Source organism: Mesoplodon densirostris, chromosome 11 (assembly GCF_025265405.1).
Source record: "Mesoplodon densirostris isolate mMesDen1 chromosome 11, mMesDen1 primary haplotype, whole genome shotgun sequence".
NCBI lineage: Eukaryota > Metazoa > Chordata > Mammalia > Artiodactyla > Ziphiidae > Mesoplodon > Mesoplodon densirostris.
In genome coordinates this window covers 97273416-97294311 of record NC_082671.1, presented here as the reverse complement: position 1 = coordinate 97294311, position 20896 = coordinate 97273416, and the positions used below count along the sequence as shown (strand labels likewise).

Here is a 20896-nt window from a genome sequence, read left to right as displayed (position 1 = left end):
AATGTCATTAAGTAATAGCTGATGTGAGATGTCACATCACATCTGATCCTTTAAAAATGTTCTCATTTCCCAATATGCTGCAATAAAAACAAATTTATACTAAAAATAAGATATGACTGTTAATGTTTTGCCACAAATTTCACTCTTTTCAGAGTGGACAGAAGCTATGGTAATTCTCTTTTTCTTATGTTGTAACTCCAATTTGAGGCAGCATTATGAAGATGGCATTCTGCAAAATTGTTTACCACTAGGTGTTCTCAAGGACCTGGGTTACCATGCTGTGGTGTGGGGCACCTGCCTCATTATTGTAACATAAAGAAACTTGGATTCTTTCATAGTGTCAGAATTATAATGCATTCCTATTGTAAAAAATAGCCTTTATGAAGGGTGGTAATGTCTGAAAATAGATGTTAAAATAAAATCAGTGATTGCCTCCATTGGCCTATAAAAATAGTAAGTTATTTTTCTTATCCCTACAAGAACATCTATGGGGGTAATGGAGGATTTTTTCCCTTCTTCAGTTTTTATTAGGTGTTAGAATCTTTTCCATGTATTCTTTCAGACTTGTGGAGAGTTTGAGATTGATTAGAAAACGATCACAGCTTGGGCCAGGTATGCAGAACCACTTATGGCAACATAGATCTCTAGAGTAGGAACTAAAAGGCAAGAGCCGAGGTAATAGTTTTCAACCTTTTCTCCAGTGTATCATATCTAAGCAGTACCTATCAGGATCGGTAACAGGCTCACCATGGCAGTAATACTCAACCGGAGTAAAAAGGGCAAGTACACAGTAAAATTTAACAAACTGCTGCTGTACATAACACATGGATGAATATTAGAAACATAAAAATGAACGGGAAAAATAAGCAATTTACAGAAGACTACGTATTTTATGGTATCATATTTAAAAAGCTTTTAAGCAAAATAATGGTATATTCTTAATGCAAAAAATATATGCACAAAACCCATTAAAGAAGCAAGGGAATCATAAACAATAATTTGAGAATAGTTGTTACCTCTGGTAGGGGAAGCAGGGAGATGGGATATGGAAAGAAAACATAGTTATATGGAATGGAAATACTACCATTCTAGTTCTTAGGATGGCTAGTAGGTTCATGGGTATAGCCGACGCTACTGGTCAGATACTCTTGGGCCTCACCATTTCATGGTGTGCCGGGCTGCTTTCTACCTGGCAGTTTCTACATTTCTTTTCCTGTGGGTTTTCTCTGTCTGCTGAAACATGGCACTTCCTGCATACAAGTTCTGGGGATTAATTCTTCTCTATGAGCATCCTTGAATTAATGACTAATACACATTGATAAACAGATACATCAACTCCTGCACTTTCCAGGTGGGATGACTATGAGGTATGTGTTCTACAGTAGCTCTCCAAGTTTCTCAGTGTGATTAAACCCAGGTAGTCCTAAAGTGGTATTTTCCTTAAGAACATACCTTTTACTGGGCTGTCTTCCTTTCTCTTTTTTCTCTTCTCTATTTTCCTGTCAGTGTTTTCTTCACCTCCCAAATAAATCACTTATACTTAAATCTTCGAGGCGTTTTTATTATTGTGCGTTATAACTTTACATTTCAACTACATTTATTCTTTTATTTATATGAAATATTACATAATAAATAACTTTAAATTAATAAAGTGGATTTATTTTATTTCTAAAGTGCAGAGAAAAAAAATTTGAAATAGCATAATGTTTCATGTTAGACCTCTCTAAGGGAACTTGTTTCATAGTGATGGAGATTGTTTCTAGTGAGTGAAAAAAACCTGTATTAAAGACTTACAGGGTCTTTCTCTTGAAATTACTTAATAGCAATATTTGATTCTCAAAATAGTTAAGTTTGAAATGTATTACGTGTATACTATTTTTCCTTTTAAAAAGCAGATTTAATAAATGTAGGTTTCATGGGGATAGTTGGAAACCCAGATACTAAAGTTTTAACTTTACTAGTGACCAAAAAGAACTAGAGAAGAAAAAAAAACCAATTTATTTTTGCCTCAACCACATTGCTCCCTACATGCCAAAAACCTTTGCCTCTCATCCCCATTACCAAGCCTTCTTACTTCTTAATTTTTATTTCTAAAATATGTTCATTCATTCACACTTGCATGCATGCATTCATTTATTAAATATTTCTTTGGCTCCTACCATGTGTCAGGTGCCGTTATAGATGCTGAGGATACAGTAGTAAACAAAACAAAACAAAACATATCTTTGCCTTTATGGCATTTATACTCTAATGAGGAGAGATAGATAATAAAATCATTATAAGTATATTTTATCGTATATGTTGATATACTTTAAGGAGAAAAAAAGTAAAAAAGGAAGTAGCTAATTCAGGGATGGGGGATTAAAGCTTTTGATTAGGAAGAGAGGGGCAAGTAAGACCTCATTGTAAAGATAGCATTTGAGTTAAGACCTCCTTCAAGAGGTAAGAGAGTTATCCATTAGAATATCCGGATGAAAAGTATTTTAGATGGAGGGAATAACACATTCAATGGCCCTAAAGCGGGAATATACTTGGTGTATTCTTTTTTTAAAAATTAATTAATTAATTAATTTATGGCTGCGTTGGGTCTTCGTTGCTGCGTGTGGGCTTTCTCTAGTTGTGGCAAGAGGGGGCTACTCTTGGTTGTGGTGCACGGTCTTCTCTTGTTGTGGAGCACGAGCTCTAGGCACGCGGGCGTAGTTGCTCCGTGGCATGTGGGATCTTCCCGGACCAGGGCTCGAACCCATGGCCCCTGCATTGACAGATGGATTCCTAACCACTGCGCCACCAGGGAAGCCCCACTTGTTGTATTCTTGAAAGAGCCAAGAAGCCAGATTAACTCCAGTGGTGAGAGCAAGGACCGAGTAGTAGGAGCTGAGGTTGGGGTGGCAGAAGCAGGTCATGAAGTTGGAGAGTCTTAGAGGCCATTATGATGATTTGGGCTTTTATCCTGAATGAGATGGGAAGCCGTTGGAGCCACTGGATCACTCTGACTGCCGTGTTGAGGAGTGTTATGAAGCAAATATTGGGTTGGCCAAAAAGTTTGTTCGGGTTTTTGTAACATGTTACGGAAAACCCCGAACGAACTTTTTGGCCAACCCAATATTTCCATTACCTTTGCACTCTTTGCCATAGTCTTTGTAAACATTCAAGCTGGTTCTTTTCAGAAATTAGCTCATGTGAGCATGAGCTTCCAGAGTTGAGACAAAAAGCTTAGTAACAAAGGAGGTTAGTAGCAGGAGATAAGTTTAGGGAAGTGATGAGAGATTTTACTTAGAGGTGTGGTATGATCAGTCTTTGTTTTGCTCTCTTGAGAATAGACTCAAGGAGGGAAGGTGAGAGCAGGGAGATCATTGAGGAGGCCGTTGCAATAACCTAGACTTAGGGTGCAGTTGGTATGAAATACCCTTGGTAAGACTATGGATTTTTTCACAGTTCAGGTGGAGGGTATGAGAGAAAGAAAGGAGTCTTGTTCTCCACTTGGAAGTATGGAGATACTATTAACTATGATGGAGAAGATTATGGGAGGGGTAGGTTTTACAGAGACTATCAAGAACTTAGTTTTGAACATGTTAAATTTGAGATGCTTATAAGACATTTTCAAGTGGAAATGTTTAGGTACACTGTTGGATATGAGTATGAAGTTCATGGTAGAATTCCATACTGGAGTTATAAATTTGAAAGTCATTAACTTATACACTGTTGGATATGAGTATGAAGTTCATGGTAGAATTCCATACTGGAGTTGTAAATTTGAAAATCATTAGCTTATAATAGTAGTTAGATCTCCAGGTCAGTCAACAAAATATAACTCTCCTATCTGAAGTATAGTACCATACTAATACTAATATTAAGAAATGTAATCACTATGTGTAGCAATATTTCTGTGAGAAGGTCTTATAAGCAGAATTAGGAAACAAGGAAGATACCTCCCACCAGGTATTACACTGGACACTCCTCTATCTTCAAACCTATAAGATGATCCAGGAAGGAAAAGACCGTTGTGAGTAAGGGGTAAGAGATCAGGATTGTGGAGGTTTTGCTACTCAGATAAGAGGGTTTGAAGGCAAAAATATGATGATTTATGTAACCTTTAATTGCAGAGTTTGCCATTCTCTTGCTAACACTGTATATATTACTGAAAGGCCAATTTGGAGAGGGATAAAAATCAATTTGGGTCAGTAAGATATAAGTGAGCTGATAGATTTTTCTAGGAAATTTTGTCTATTACTGAAAAGGGTTTCAGATATTATGTTGTGAAGATATGATTCTTAGATTTTCCCCAGCCATCTTGCAACCAGAGGAATTACAAATACTTTGGCCCAAAGACCATATGTGGTTGAGCCTCTGGTTGGTTCAACTACTCTACTGCCAGATTTCTTAAGTGAGGTGAGTTTTTCTCAGTGATGGAAATTTGATATTCTGTTACTTGCAGCCAAAATTTTCCTCATTCACAAGTGGAATTGTTATATGCAGATTTAGGAACAAACTCAATTACCTCTTGGTAAGAAAACATCTGTATTGGGGGGAACAAATGTCCTGGTGCTTACAAGCAACCCATTGGTTGCTAGCATTAAGCTGCCATTGGCATCCGTGAATGTGTTTTTGTGGAAGGAAGGGAATGGAGAGCTTTGCTTTCTCTAGAGATTCAGATATGAGGAAATTGATTAATAGAATTTCTACTCTGTAGCCCTTGTATTCATGAGTATGTTATCTTCATTTAGATTGTAGTTCCTTAGGATCAAGATATATAATGCTTCTGGGCTTCCCTGGTGGCGCAGTGGTTGAGAGTCCGCCTGCCGATGCAGGGGACACGGGTTCGTGCTCCGGTCCGGGAAGATCCCACATGGTGTGGAGAGGCTGGGCCCGTGTGCCATAGCCTCTGAGCCTGCGCGTCCGGAGCCTGTGCTCCGCAACGGGAGAGGCCACAACAGTGAGAGGCCCGCGTACAGCAAAAAAATTAAAAAAAAAAAAAAAAAGATATATAATGCTTCTGTATTTCCCATAATACCTAGCCTAGAGATTAACATTAAAAAGGGGGCATAGGGAATTATTTGTAAGCTAGACACTTATTTAGTGGACATCATTTATTGGAGTTTTACCTATGAATTGCAATTTTGCTTGAATTGAAATTTTTGAGGATTTCATTGATGATATGCATTATTTCAAATATAGGAAATTTTCCTTGAGTGGCTCATATTTATATCAGGATTTAATTGATTTTAGGAATTAAAGATTAGATATAATGAGATTAGATAATGATTTCCTATGATAATATTTCTGTAATTGTCCATTTATTTCTTATGAAATGACAATACAGTAAACAATCTTGGTAATTTTATATGTCTTTTATCATTTTTAGTTTTATTGAGGTATAATTTGTATATTCACCAATTCTAGGTGTACACTTTGATGCATTTGGTAATTGTGTGCAGTTGTTTAGCCACTGTAATAAAAAATATTTCTGTCACTATAAAAAGTTTCCTCATACCCTTTTGCAAGATATTTCCTCCTCCATTCTCAAGGAATTACTGCTCTGCTTGACTTTTCTAGAACATCGTATAAATGGAATCAAGTAGTGTGTAGATGTTTGTGTTTGTATCCTTTAATGCATAGTTTTTAGAGTCATCAATATTTTTATGTGCATTGACTCTTTGTTCCTCATTTTTGGGTGTAGTATGCTACAGTATGGATATACCACAATTTGTTTTTCAATTCATTGGTTGATGGATATTTGAGTTGTTACCAATTTTTTTGGCCTCTATGAATTTATTCACATACAAGACTTTGTGGACATGTTTGCATTTCTCTTGGGTAAATAGCCCAGAGTGGGATTTGTAGGTTGTATAGTATAAGTGTATGCTTTAACTCTATGGTAAACTGCTGATGTTTTCCAAAGTGACTGTACCATTTTACATTTGTGTGTATCTCATTATGATTTTAGTTTGCAATTCCCAAAAGAGTAGTGATATTGGGCATCTTTTTATAGTGGTCATTTGTGTATCTTCTTCAGTGAAGTGTGTGTTCAAATGTTCTGCCCATTTTTTAATTGGTGGCTTGTCTTATTATTGAGTTGTTAGAGTTCTTTATATATTCTGGATACAAACCCTTAGATATATGTTTTGCAAATATTTCTTACCCTTTTTAACTATGTATTTTGAATAGCAAAGGTTTTAATTTTAATGAAGTCCATTTTTCAATTATTTCTTTGTAGTTTATGCTTTTTATGTCCTACATAAGAAATCTTTTTCCCTCCCAACGTCACAAAGATATGCAGGAATTAAAGATATGCCTGCTTGGCATATGACATGCAAAAATCTTTTTTTTCCCACACAGACATCCAGTTATACCCACACCATTTATTGAAAAGACTATCTTTTCCTTTGAATTACTTTAGTTGTTTTGTCAAAAACCAGTTGACTATATAATTGTGGGTCTATTTCTGGACTCTGTTTATTCCATGGATTTATATATCTATTTTTATACCAGCACTACACTGTTTTGATTACTGTAGTTTTATATTGATTCCTGAATCAGTGTAAATCCTCAAATTTTTTCTTTTCAAAATCGTTTTGGTTATTCTAGGTACTTTGCCTTCTCATATAAATTTTAATATCTGCTTATTAATTTCTTTTAAAAACCCTGCTGGGATCTTGATTAGGATTGCATTGAATCTATATGTCAGTGTGGCAGAATTTCCATTTTTATATTGAGTCTATTTCATGAACATGGTATATCTTTATTTAGCTCTTTTAAATTTTTCCTATGCAATGTTTTATAGTTTTCAGTGTATAGGCCTTGCATAACCTTTGTTAAATTTATTCCTAGATTTCTATTTGTATGCTATTTTAATTCAATTGGTTTTAAATTTTTTTTTCTAATTGTTCTTTAGTACTGTAATGCATATGTTCTGATGGTTCATTATTCATTTCTAATGAGCTTGTATCTTGACACGTTGCTAACTTGACTTACTAGTTCTTTTAACTTTTGTATGCATTCCTTAGAATTTTCTACAGATACAATCATGTCATCTATGAAGAAAGACAATTTTACTTTCAATATTTATGTCTTTTACATCTTTTCCTTGACTTATTATTATACTGCTTAGAACTTCTCTTAAAATGTTGAATAAAAATGATGAGAGTTGTTGGTTTTTAACAGTAATCAAAAATTAAAATTAAAAAAAGCATAACAGGTTGTATAAATTATACATTCCTTTACTTGCTTTTAAAAAAAATATCACAAATGCTTTCTGTTACCATCTGACTAAAATCCTTTTAATTCATTCTGGTTTTCTTTAGATAATTGACCTGGGTTCTGGAAAAGGCTACCTAAGCTCCTTTTTGTCCTTGAAGTATGGCTTAAAAGTTTATGGAATTGATTCCTCAAATACCAATACTCATGGAGCTGAGGAGAGAAACAGGAAACTGAAGAAACATTGGAAAGTCTATCGTAGGCGGTCAAAATTAGATGTCAATGGACTGGCATTACAAATGACAAAAGAAAGGAAAGCGCAAGATGAAATTAAATTTAAAGCCGATATTGAGGGAGTATGTAACAGCAGTACTGCAAATCAAGAAAAGATGTTGACCTCGGACTTTCTGCAAGATTTTTCAGGCTCTGTAATTTCTAACATCAGAAAACAAATGGAAAACCTACATGTTTATTCATATCGAGAAGAAAATTTGTGTTTTGAAAATGCCTTTTCTCTTAGGGACCTTTTGCCTATTAATGCCATAGAACCTACTTCTTCATCCCATATACCCAAGAGAAAAATGTCTGAAGCAAATAAAGAGAGAAGAAAAGTGACATCAAAGTCAAATGAATCCAATATATATTCACCTTTAACATCTTTTATCACTGCTGATTCAGAACTACATGATATTATTAAAGATCTGGAGGTAATTTTATTTTTTTAATTCCTTAATTTCATTTATATATAAAGGCTCTAAGAGATAGAATTAAGTTTTAATGGTAGCTTACTTAACCTGCATATCTTATTTGATTACATTAATATAAAGGACCAAGAAAATAAAATTATATTCAGGCTTTCATGATTTCCACAGCTGTCAAAATCTGACAATCTGACAATTATGATTTTCCAGAAGGAAGTACCCTCCACTCATTTGTAAGCCTAAATTAAACAGAAGTACTAATCCAAAAGCTAGTCAGCTAAGTTCTCGTTATGCAATTTATGAGTTGTTAAAATTCCAATCCAAGAAAGCTCTTATATTTTATTTAAATTTGAAGTAAAGATGTACCTAGGGCAATATTATGTTTAATGTTAGCCTTGGTAACCAAATTTGCAATTTTCTTGAGCAAGACCAACTTCTGTGTATTCTTAAAAAATTTGAACGTTTTCTAAAGTACAAGTATGTCAAGTTATGCAGAGATAATATATCTTAAAGGCAACATTGTATGTGAAAACAATATTGTAGAGGAGTTTTTAGAAATCATTTGGCCTAACTAATTGTTTTAAAAAAAACAGGGTAGCCTTTGAAGTTATACTATTCTACTCTTGTTAAAGTTTTTGAAAATTCTTCCCTAAAGAATGAATAGACAAAAGATACCAGAATTCTTTATAAATTCAAATCCTTGTTTGGTAGCTAACCAATATTTTGTTGCTCTATCATTTTAGAATGGGGAATTTTTCTTTTTTCCAGGTATTTCAGGATTTCACTAATTATGGGAAACTGGTTAATCCTCATTAACTGTTTTTCCTATATATGAAATCAGTAATTAAGTTATAGCTTAACCTTCTGCTAGGGTTAAACGGCCCCAATTACTTTATCCTGACTTTAAAATGTATATATTTTTAGTGCTTATTATCATATATTTATGTTTTTAAAAGTCTTCTGGAAAATATATGATCCAAACTATATGGAGACTTTTATAAGAATTTGACTTATAAAAGATATGCTGGAAGATTATTTCTTGGGTCCTTAGTTAAGTAGCAATTTAGTAACCAGAATTAACCAATACCTCTCATCTCCTCTCCTCCCCACCCTACAACACACACATACAATACTTAAATATTTTACTGTTAGGATAATATGCTGATTGCGTATTTTTGTTTGCCACCTGCTGGTATTTTTAACTAACCTTGTGTAATTAATACACTGAAAAATGAGATTAAATATTTTGGTGTTATATTTAGGGAGAACTAGCCTAAAAGAGATTTATGTCTCTGTTATCTACCCTTAATTAGCAATAAGCCCTTTCTCTCTGAATTCCTTTTTTATTTATAACATTATAATGTCTAAATAAAACCTACCCAAACTATGTAATCATTGAGAAAAGCAAAATAGTTGCACAACACTCCAGAAATTGTGCTTTGAAGAGAATGTTGGTTGAAGCAACAGAATGTTCTATCAGGTTGAAGCAACTTACAGGTACAGTTATTTTCTTTAGAAAGGTAACACGTCAGCCCTGTCTATGTCTACATTATATGGGCTAAAATCACATTTTTGGTAAAATAACTTAAGTGAAAAAATTGTATTTGTTCTGAAGATAGTTATAAAAATATACTTGATTACAACTTAATGTCTATTATTTTGAATTTATAACATGATGATGATGATGTAAGAATAGAAGACATTTACTGAATTTTATTGGATGCCAGAGATTGTACTAAGTCATTTACCAGTATTAACTTATTAAAGTCTTGCAATAACCCATTGAGGTGAGATACTATTATTAGCCTCATTTTACAGAAGAGGAAGCTAAGGAACTGAAGAGTTAAAACAAACAAATGGTATATTGATCAAGATTCTGTGAGTGCATGCCTATGCACCCATTCTGTATGTGTATACATCTAAATTACGCTTTGGGTAATTAGGAGAACATTTTGTAGAATTTTTACATAAAATTCATGTTATAAAATTTAGAACAAAAACTTTATATTGAATTTAATCTTGTCATATTTGATGCAGTGAATGAACTAAGTAAACTTTTGGTGTTGGAGTAAAAATGCCGATTTAGCAACACTTAATTTTTTTATGACAATGTTTTATAAGTTTTGATGGGTATGGGTGAAGAAGTGAATTTTTTAAATTGACTAGTAAGGTATTAATGTGTCTCAAATCATAAGTTTGTCCTAGTAATGCAGGCTACGTTGTATTGATCCAGCGTTAATTTGAGTAGTTGTTAAGCAAATATTAGTTGTAAAAGAAACCAGAGAAAATTCAAATGAGTAAGTAACCAAAAACACTAGAAAATCAACTGAAAGTTATGTCAGTTTTGGTAAAAGATCAGTCATTTTGCCTTTAAAGGCAATAGTTATTTGTTATGAAAGTAAAAGACGTACAATACTTTCTAGGTAAAATTTCATCATTTTAAAAAGCTCTACATCTTTTAATAAACATTTAAATGTTTCTTAACCCTCCTTTTAATTTCCAAAATTTATTTTTTCTTCTCATTTTTTAAGGATTGTTTGATGGTAGGTCTGCATACTTGTGGTGATCTTGCTCCAAATACTCTGCGAATATTTACTTCCAAGTCTGAAATCAAGGGAGTTTGCAGTGTGGGTTGTTGCTACCACCTCTTATCTGAAGAGTTTGAAAACCCACATAAAGGTACAAGTTCTTCATATCCCATAATTTTATTTATTTGAGCATAATGGCTGCTTTGTATCTCTCCTTTTTTTGTTGTTGACATTATTGTCACTTTGAATTAACATTTGAGATAATATCTGATATTCTTGCAATTTTAGAAATGTTACATCAAATGAAATTTGATGAACTATCACTTGCGTTGTATTCTATTATAGATTTTTTAGTCATAGTATGGTCTTAATGAATGCCAAAAACTGCAAATATGTGAAATTTTTGTGTGGTGTATTTTTAGAGAACTTTTGTTTAAAAATATTTGTAAGATATACATTTACTATGGTAGTAAAGCTAAGTTATTTTGTCATAAATATAGAACAGGCAAGGTTTGTCTTCATTTCCAAAGCCTTCTCAATTTTGTAACGAATATTGATATTTGTCCCCTCAAAAAGTTTCTTACTGTAGTTTGAAGGGTCAAAATACTATGATTTTAAAAAGCTGGAAAACTGTGCAATTGTATGAAAATAATAGTATTCAAACTGTGCTCCCTGGGCTGAGAAGGTGCCTGAGGAGCAAAGTACAGAGTACGTTGACAGGACTGAAAGCACCTACAACCCTTCATCCAGAGCAGCTTCTGAAATTCCTCTCTTTGATCCATTTTATATGTTATATCTCTTATTAGACACATGGTTTCAAAACCACTGGTTCAGGTTAGATGGTTATCTATTAATATTAGCAGTTCTCTTTTCTGTTAGTTTAGTAAAGTGTTTATCAACATCCAGTGTCCCTTGCTAAGAATGTTTAGGTCAGGAAGTTGTGTGAATATAGATGGTATTGCTTGCTCTTTTTCTCAATTTTAAAACCCAGATGACTGTAGAAATTTGATTATTTGTCATTTAGTCATTTCCAACAGGTAAAAATGATGATTGTATGATTCTACTGAAAATTGCCTGGGTGAAACAGGTCATCCTTGAAACTGGCAAAGGTTTTTGGGGAAAAGAGTTAATTGAATTTTTTATGTCAGGGTTCTAAAAAGTATCTTTTAGGAAAAGTACACAGAAGTAAAATTGTCAATATATAGAGATACACAGAGTGAGAGAAAGAAAGCAAATTGGCAAAAAGTTAACAATAGTTTAATTTAAATGAAGAATATATGTTTGTCATGCCATTATTTCCAACTTTTCTCTGAGTAAAAAAATTTTCAGGGGGCTTCTCTGGTGGTGCAGTGGTTGGAAGTCTGCCTGCTGATGCAGGGGACATGGGTTCGTGCCCCAGTCCAGGAAGATCCCGCATGCCGTGGAGCGGCTAGGCCCGTGAGCCATGGCCGCTGAGCCTGCACGTCCGGAGCCTGTACTTCGCAATGGAAGGGGCCACAACAGTGAGAGGCCCAAGTACTGAAAAAAAAAAAAAAAAAAAAATTTCAAGATAAAAATTGGGGGGAAAAGTAAACCTAAAAAATTATTTATTCTAAAGTATATACCCAAATATTTACATTACTTTTTAGCCCTTTTTGTGCATCTTTCCTAAAAGAAATGAAAAAAAAAACAACCTTTAATACAATCACATTTTTACAGCTTTTAAAATATTAAATGCAAAGTGTTTTCCTGGATCAGCAATCATAAAATTTGGGGTAGGGAAGGTTTTGTTCTTAGTTCAAGAGTTTCCTGTTCTATAGGTACAATGAAATGGGTTTTTTTAAATAACTGGCTTAGTTCAGGGTAGGTGTAGCCACTTGGTGTGTCTTTCAGTTCAGAGATACCGTCTTACAGTGTAAGATCTTTCATTTCAGTTGCCCGCTTCCTTCTTTCACTTTATCATCATGCCCCCCCAAATGCCTTCCCCTTCCAAAGGGCCTCCCTCTCCTCTTTAGGTGATACATCTTAAGACTGCCATCTCTGGTCGGGCTGGACCCTTGCAGCCATTGCTCAGTATCAGGTCTCAGACCTAATCTCTGTACTTTACACCATGAGCGGGATCCTCTCTTTTGGCAGCGCGCTCTGTTCTCTGTCACACACATTTTTCTACATCTGACTCTCCTTCTGGAGTGATCCTCAGAGCTGGTTCTGCTGGCTTGAGATGTTTACTTGTTCACTTACATTTAAATCAAAATATGTAGTGTACATGTGGCTTATGAGTAATTTTATCTATTCTCTGTCTGGTTTTTGTTGAGTATGTAAAGAAATTCAGATTTAAGTGGCTATCGTTATTTTATGACAACCAGGAAATGTCATTAGTACATTTTTCATCTGATGTCTGGTTCTTCAGTTCTGTTCTTTAAGGGGGTTGGCAGAAGCTACTTGCCAGGGTAGGAAAAAAATTAAGAGAGTGACCAGTTGCTCCTGTTCCTGTCCATTTTATGTCAGTCTTTAGGTACCATTTTTTTTCCCTAGTCAAATAGTTGTTTAATATTCTTAATTATACTTATTTATAATGTGTTTTAATAAAGTGTAAACAAACATAAGGGAAGATATATAGTTTTAGAGCTAAATAAAAAGATTAGAGAGAGACCTTTGGGTTATGAGACCACTTTCGTTACCTTTTCTAACACACTATTGCATTAAATTGTTTAGAAGTATTTATTGACCAGGTATTCAGACTGAAATGAGAAATATCTTTGAATAAGGCATGTTCAATAGAGAGGCCTTTGCACAATCTGAAGGAGGAAGAAAGATTAGTGCATCCACATCTTCAGCCTCTCCCACTTTGTTTCTGCCATGGGAAGATTTGATAGATTTATGAGTTGAGTGTAGACACTAGTTTTTATTCACTTTTGTATCTTCAGAACTAAGCACATTGCCTCACACATGGTTCATGTTGATCAATGTTTGTACAATGTGTGTTGAATAGATAATTGAGTGGCAGTTGCCTTGTTCACTGCATCAATAGGATGACTTTGGGCCCAGGACTCAGGCAAGAAAAAGTGTTGGAAAGGTTTGTTAATGACAGTGACTGGCAGCTACAAACTCTCATTTTCCCTTCTTACAGGCAGAGTTAATTCATGGAAAGGCCTTCCTGTCAAAAATATCTTAACCATTGAGAATCATTGAGATTATCAAGTAAACAATACTAAACTTAAGTGCTTAAAACTAATAGTAATACCTTAACGTCATTTGATTTCCTCATAAATACCTGGAAAGAACAGAGGGTTGGGAGCCTTGCTTGTCAGAAAAGCAAAGAATAAGCAGGAAGAAACAGGACTGAGTGGTATGATGAATTAGGTGAAGATGTATGCAATGTGAGTACCTTCAAATACTTTGGAAGGAAAGAGTTGGAAAGCCAAGAGATAGGAGAAAAGTAAGTGATAGGAATAAAAGCAACCTTGGTTCACACTGCAGTTTTGCCTAGCTTTGGGCTGCCGCATTTTCTCTTCTCAAAAGCTAGATGGCAAAACTCACTCCCTTCTCTCTTTCCCACACCCCTATTTCCATTTTTCTTGCCTTATCTTGGCTATGGTAAAAGGAGAGAAGGTATGAACCATCTCCTGCAATTTTTATAACAGTGTTTCTCAACTCTGGCTGCCCAGTTGGATCGTATATGACAGTTTCGGTATCTAGATGCCTGGGACCCACTGCTGACCTTCTAATGTATAATCTCTAAGGATGGGATTTGAATGTAAGTATTTTTAAGAAGCACTATAGGTAATTCTGATGAACAGCGTCATTGAAAACAAGTGTTTGTTATGGTTCCTAAGAAGACAGAATTTTAGAAGAGGTTCTGTAGAAATATATTCAAGTTTATTTGTAGTTATTTTAACCTCTCCCATGCAGAGACTTAGGTGGACTCTGCTCATGTGCTCGTTTGCATATCCAAACCAAAGGCTGAACCCAGAAGGGTCCAGAAGGGTATATCAGAGTCTAGAGTGCAAAGTAATTAACCGCCCCCCCAAAAGTCCTTGAAGCATAGAGCTCAGAGTGAAAACCCGGGGAAACCAAACATAGAGGGCATAAATGCACAATAAAGTTAAAGTTTAGAAACTAGACAAAATCAAGGGGGAAAATGTAGAACAAGAAAAGAATGTCCAAGATAATTATTATGAGCACCACTAGAATTTTGATAGCTTAACTTTACTGATGAGCAGTGATGTCTGTGTGTGTGAAGGCAGACAACAGCAAACAGTTTGTTCTTGTCTATTTAGCAGTGACTGTTTGCAAAGATGGAATATGGATGTGGTCTTATTTAGTATATACAGCATATGCTATATAGTCCTAGTATTCCTTGCTAAAATAGAAATCCACCACTGTACAGTTTGATCATTATATTAAAATAACTAACTTATAGGACAAGGTGTTCGCATGGACAAGGTTAGAGTATTTCCTGTCATATGTCTAGGACTAGGTTCCATGGAGTTATATTTCTGAATAATCAAGTATGTCATGTGTCTCTCCCTTCATATCTTACACACCTGCCCCTAACCCTCAGTTTGTTTGCACAGCTGTTTTTAAGTTTGGATTGGGGCAGTGTTGCCCTTTGGGATGTAAATTTGAGTTATTAATAGTCCAACATAGTACAGTAGAAAAGTCTGGTATGTACACTGCAACTTTTTATGATGATGTGTACTATGTAAACAATACGTGTTTTACATGAATATGTTTACCCAGTATGCCGTGGTAGACCATAGAGGTGGTCTGTCATGAATGTTAATTTTCAAAAATACCTCAAAACTCTCTGAGCAATTATGAATACCAAAGTTCTACCATATGTTTTAAAAACTGCTTTAAATATTTATACATTATAAATATTATAAGCCAGTAGTTCCTAGGAGAACACGAAATACCAGAAACAGTATTATTTATTGCAGTGCTTTATAGAATATATATGTTTTCCCAAGCTTGACTTGTTTCAGTGTTTTGTCTTAATATTGATATCATTATCATAATTAATTTGAAATATTGATATTATTTCTTCCCCCTGAAGTTGGAGAGAGAACTTCTTTTGGTTGTTTTTCCCATAAAGGTAGAAGCATGCTGAGGAAACACTACTGGTTGCCTATCCAGATCCACATCTCTCTTCTTCCTTGCTAACTGAACTATGATTTTGTTCAAGCATCAGATATTAGGACAATTGAGCACTGCTATAGCCTCAGAAACACGTGACTCTCAATCTGAGTTAGTTATGGTAATTCCATTTATTTAGGAAAGGATATGAGACACGGTTCTTATCAATGAAGAGAATACTAGAGAGTTTCCTAGGAAATTTTTTTTTTTTCTGTTAGAAGTGAACACAAGACAGAAGCAGCACTTTTTTTCTGCCTCTGGACTTTATCATCTATATGTGTTTTTTCAGCCTAACGTATCAACCTGCTATGTATTCTGTCAGAAATTGATGTTAGTGCTGTAACTGAGTCATTCAGGCCCAGTCCGAAGCATGAATGGTAATTTTCTTTTCCTGTATGTTTACATGATCATATCTGAGGCCTAGGAGTGTCGCACGAGTAGAGAAAGAGCTGGGGTCCTAGAAAGTCAGATCAGGTGGTTTCATAGAGCTTATTGAGTGGCCTTAATAGGAGCTCCTTCTAGAAGCAGCCCTTGTCTGGGCAGAGACTTGTGCTTGGTCTCTCCCTACCTCTTCCCAGCCCAGTGTCAGGGAGTCTGCTAATGTCATTAGTGCCTGCAAATACTGCAGATCTGCAGAGTCAAATATAAGTGGTGTAACCCTTGAAAGCCTGTGGCCTACCTTCATGTTTACCCCGGCCTTAATGTTCTACCGGGGAATTAAGGTGATCCTCCCTAGAGCCCTCCATCTCCTTTTGTTTTTTTTAACCAAAAGAGGGCTGTAGATCATCTTGTAGTGGCATCTTTCAATCTGGTCCTGCCATTTCTGTATCAAATAGAAACTTGTTAGGGGGATATGATACCTTTCTCACTGTAAATTGTTTCTCAATATGTCACCAGTAGGAGTTTTAAGGGAGGAGGCTAGATCCTTATATAGTCATCTTCAGTGTCTTTTAGAATTAACAATTGGTTTCACTGCTTTAAATTTAGAGGTACTTCACCTGGAAAGGTGTCTGGATGTTGAAGGACAATACTCTGAGCATGTTATTTGAAATTGTAACATACTGTTTAAAAATAAGTGTATCTTATATTTTGAGATCTTTTGGATATTCAGTATATGCTGTTAAAAACTCCTAAGATAGTATTAGCTAGTTAATATCAGCATTACACCATGTATTGTAGCTACAGAAAGATATGACTAATTTCTTAGTCAAGTAAATAGCAGTGAATTAATCTCATCATTGCAGCAGTGCACACAATTGCTGTCTTTTCAGTAAAGATTTAACAATATTTTCTATCGCATATAATATGTATTTTATTAAACAAATCTGTTTGTTTGCTTTCACCTTTTAATGCTAGAAGTTTGGAGGATGTAGAAGAATAAAGTGTGGTTTCTTTTTTCAAAAGAGCATGTGCTTTACTTCCATTTCCAGCCATGTATGATTTTTCTGAGGAACTCTCCTGCTATAGTTCAGCTAGACCCTGCCTAAATTAGAACATGTATTTTTTTAAGCATTGCTGACTCTACAAAAATAAGAGAAATCTCCATGGATCAAGAAAAATCAAAACCAAAAAATTAAAAGGAGAGAAAGGGAAGAGAGACGAAGAGGACTTGAAACTAGAGCAGGGAACTGTGAGCCATAAGATAGCAGATGGTATTGTCTTGAGGCAAATGCTGGTCCCATTGGGATCTAGAGACTAACGTTGGGCCCTCCTACATGGTGGGGGAGCTGGACCTGAAAAGCTCATACTAAGCCATGACCTTGAATGAGACAAGGCAGTCTTCCGTCAGTCCCATGCCGAAGCAAATTCAAATCTTTGTGGGGGAATACTTCCCAAATTCTGGCCTTTGGAATTTCTACTGATTAAAATCTACCAACTGTAAGCTCAGAACTTAAAAAAAAAAAAAGGTAAATCACCAAATCTGACTGGCTAGGTATCCTGCCTGCCCCTCACCCCATTCAACTAAAAATACTGAAGGTAATTAAATTTCATTTCTTAAAAGCATTGAAATACTGGAAAGATACATAGTATTTATCAGGTCAATATACAGGAGAAGGTAGGAGTCCACAAAGATGATGGAAATGCTGAAGCTACTAAGGGTATTTGTATACCATGGCAAACTTGAGCTTTGGTTTCAGAGCCCTGCAAGGAGTGGGTTACAGATGATAAAACTTGCACTTAGGCAAACACAGAGAGGAGTCCCATAGGACAGACTCTCGTAAGTTGAGACCACAAGGATAAGGACTAAAGTTAGAGCAGCTGTAGTAGAAATAGAGTAGATTGAAACATTTAAGATTATGTAGAGGAGTAGAGATAAAGGAGAAGGATTGTCAAGGACTATTATCTGATTTCGGTTCCAAGCCACTGGGTAGGTGATGGTACAGCTTACATGATGGGAAAAACTAAGGAAGGACCAAGTTTCAGGGCAAAGTTTTGAACATGCTTAATAACTTGAGATTGCTTTATATATGAGTGATCCTATTTTGGGGAAGTTTTATAAATACAGACATCTAAATACATGGCAATGGAACTGTTGTAGCATAATCACATAGGATTTATTTTTCTCTTATTTTCCAGAAAATCTGTAAGGTAGTAGCTGACATTGGTTCATATGGTTCAAGGGTGTGAGGGCCAAGGTCTCTGCAGTTTTATTGGCCTTTCACTATGGTTACATAATGGCTGCTGCTGCTCCAGCCATTGTAGTTCAAATGGAAAGAAATATGAAGATGGAAGAACTTTTCCCATGTGAGACAGCATCCTTTAAAGAACTTCCCTGGAAATTCTACCCAACAGCTTCCTCTCCTCCATAGGCCATCTCTAGAAGGCTGGGAAATGTAACCTCCTAGATGGGCACACTGCAGCTCCAAATGAAATCAAGATTCTGTGAGTAACGAAGAAGGAGAAACTGGATATTGGTAGGCATTTAGCACTGTCTGCCTCTGTGTGTGTGTGTGTGTGTATACACACATGTGTACTATTAATGCATGAATAGGTCCCTGCAAGGGGGAGAGTGATAAGGAGTGTGGGTAATATAACAGTATGTACATGTAACAGAATGTAATCATATCCATTGTCCTCTTCTTTCTTTTAATAATATAACTCTTCTTAGTTTTAGTAGAGCAAACATCACCCAGACACACAGCTAGAGTCCCTGTCTTCCATGTGAGAAAATTCAAGCCAGTAGAATATGAGTCAGATAATGTGTGCAATTTATTTAAAAGGGAACTGCTTGCCCCCCTATTTTTTTTTTTTTTTTTTTTTTTTTGCTCTTCCTACTGGCTAAGGAATAACAATCACCTTGATACTAAAGTTGGTAGCTAACTCTTCAAGGATGTCAGAGCAGCCTGACCCATATGGGTCTCTGGATAACATGCTCTATACTGCCTGCCTCTCTCTGTACTATGACAAGAGAAAAAGATTTCTATCTTATTTAAAGACCTATGTTCTGAGCTCTTTTGTGGTACCCTATCTAGTACAGGTAGATCTAAGGTCTTGTTCTGAATGCTTCTCCTTTGGTGAAACTTTTACCTTGAGACTGTAACTGTTAGGCACTATGAATATACAACAAGCCAACAATAATTGCAACAACAAAGAATAACAAATTATATATATATGAATATATACGATTTATAAGTGATTTCTTAGAGGTAAGAAAAAAAGAAACTATGATAAGTGTTAAAAGAGCTATTCCAGCCAGAAGGTAAAAATTATTTCCTGTTAGGAAATCAGAAAGAGCTTTGTGAAGATAGTAACTTTTGAATTGAGCTTTGTGGGGTAGGGTTTAGGTAGACAAAAATGTGGAGAGGAGCATTCCAAGTATTAGGAACAAGGTGGGTTAAGGCACGGCAGGGCACTCATTGGAGATGGATGAATATTCTAGGTGATAACCTGATTCATATAAAGTACAGAAGTGTGATATGAGGTGGAAAAGAAAAGCAGGGGTCAGTTCAAAAGGACCTCCTATGGAAAGTCCATTTTGGAAATGAGAATTTTGAGCAGAACAATAACATGACCAAAAGCAGAAGTTGTTAAGGCCTGTGATTTTTCAACCATGAGATTCACTGGGACCCTAGCAGTGGAGCAGTGAGGAAACCTGAAATCGTGGGACCAAGGCTAGGAGAACTAATGCAAGAGAAGCATTCACCCCAAAGGAGGTAGCTAGCTGCTGACGCTGGTATTCAAAAGGCAAACTCCAGTCAGATATGAGCTGACATCTATTATCAAAGGGTCTTATTGGAAAATTGGAGCACACGCAGCAGGAGTTTCTGATCAGATGTAAAACTACACATGATGGTTAATAAATACTATGGCAAGGGCTTTCTCTGGCTCTCCCAGTATATTGACTGACATTTGGACAGTGAAAATGAAAGAGTTCTATTTAAAAAAAAAAAAAATGATGAGCATTTACTATGAGTGAAGCACTATTTCAAATATAATACTTTACCTTTATTAATTACTTTATGCCTCATAATACTCTGTAAAGTAATACAGTCATTTCTTGGTACCCATAGGGGATTGGTTCCAGGACCCTTGTGGATACCAAAATTCATGGATGCTCAAGTTCCTTACATAAAGTGGCATAGTATTTGTATATAACCTACTCATATCCTCCTGTGTACTTTAAATCATCTCTAGATTACTTACACTTAACACAATGCATATGCTATGTATATAGTTGCCTGGTGCACAGCAAATTCAAGTTTTGCCTTTTAGAACTTTCTGGAATTTATTTTCCAAATAGTTTCAATCCACGGTTGAATTCTGTAGATGCGGAACCCATGGATATGGAAGGCTGACTGTACTGTTATCATCATGTTTATTTTCAGATGAGAAAACTAAATCACAGAGAGGTTAAGTAACCCGTCTAAGACCACACAGTTAATAAGTGAAGGAGTTAGAACTTTAGCCCAGTCATTCTGGCTTAGATTCACACTCTTAAAACTCAGAGTTGGGGTAGAGGGATAGGATTTGGCCTCTGGGGAGATTCTGTTAAATTTTAAAGCATCAGGGCTGTAACCCAGTGTGTTAGCATTCTGAATGGTACCAGTTTTATCAGAGGACTAGAATCTGAATGAGAACCTGGGACAAAATTATAGGCAGACTGTGTGGGCATAAATAGGGGTGAGTAGGGGAAGATGCTTCTCGGGGAGTACACAAATGCTAGTTCTTCCAGGGGACAGAATAGAGGCCAAGCACTAGTTCTAGCCCTCACCTGGGTTTAAGAACAGTGCTCCTTAAATATGGAAAAGCTTGACTAGTTTGAGTTTAGCAGCTGGGTAGGGACATTGATTTGGCAGAGACTGAGACAGTTTAGGGATCGGTAAATGTGTCCTTTGGGTTAAGACAGTTCCCTAA

At 35.7% G+C, this 20896-nt stretch overlaps 1 protein-coding gene across 6 annotated transcripts in view; it reads left to right on the top strand.

The window, feature by feature from the left end:
* The window catches only part of METTL25 (methyltransferase like 25), a 117781-nt gene that overhangs the window by 21127 nt on the left and 75758 nt on the right, over positions 1–20896 (top strand). For all 6 annotated transcript variants that reach the window (XR_009533832.1, XR_009533831.1, XM_060113727.1 and 3 more), the window contains 2 exons: positions 7302–7901; positions 10427–10574. Coding sequence is in view for 4 of the 6 variants with exons in the window: in XM_060113727.1 (XP_059969710.1) it covers positions 7302–7901; positions 10427–10574 (748 nt within the window). In the remaining 2 variants the exon portion in view is untranslated. The remainder of the gene's footprint in view (positions 1–7301; positions 7902–10426; positions 10575–20896) is intronic.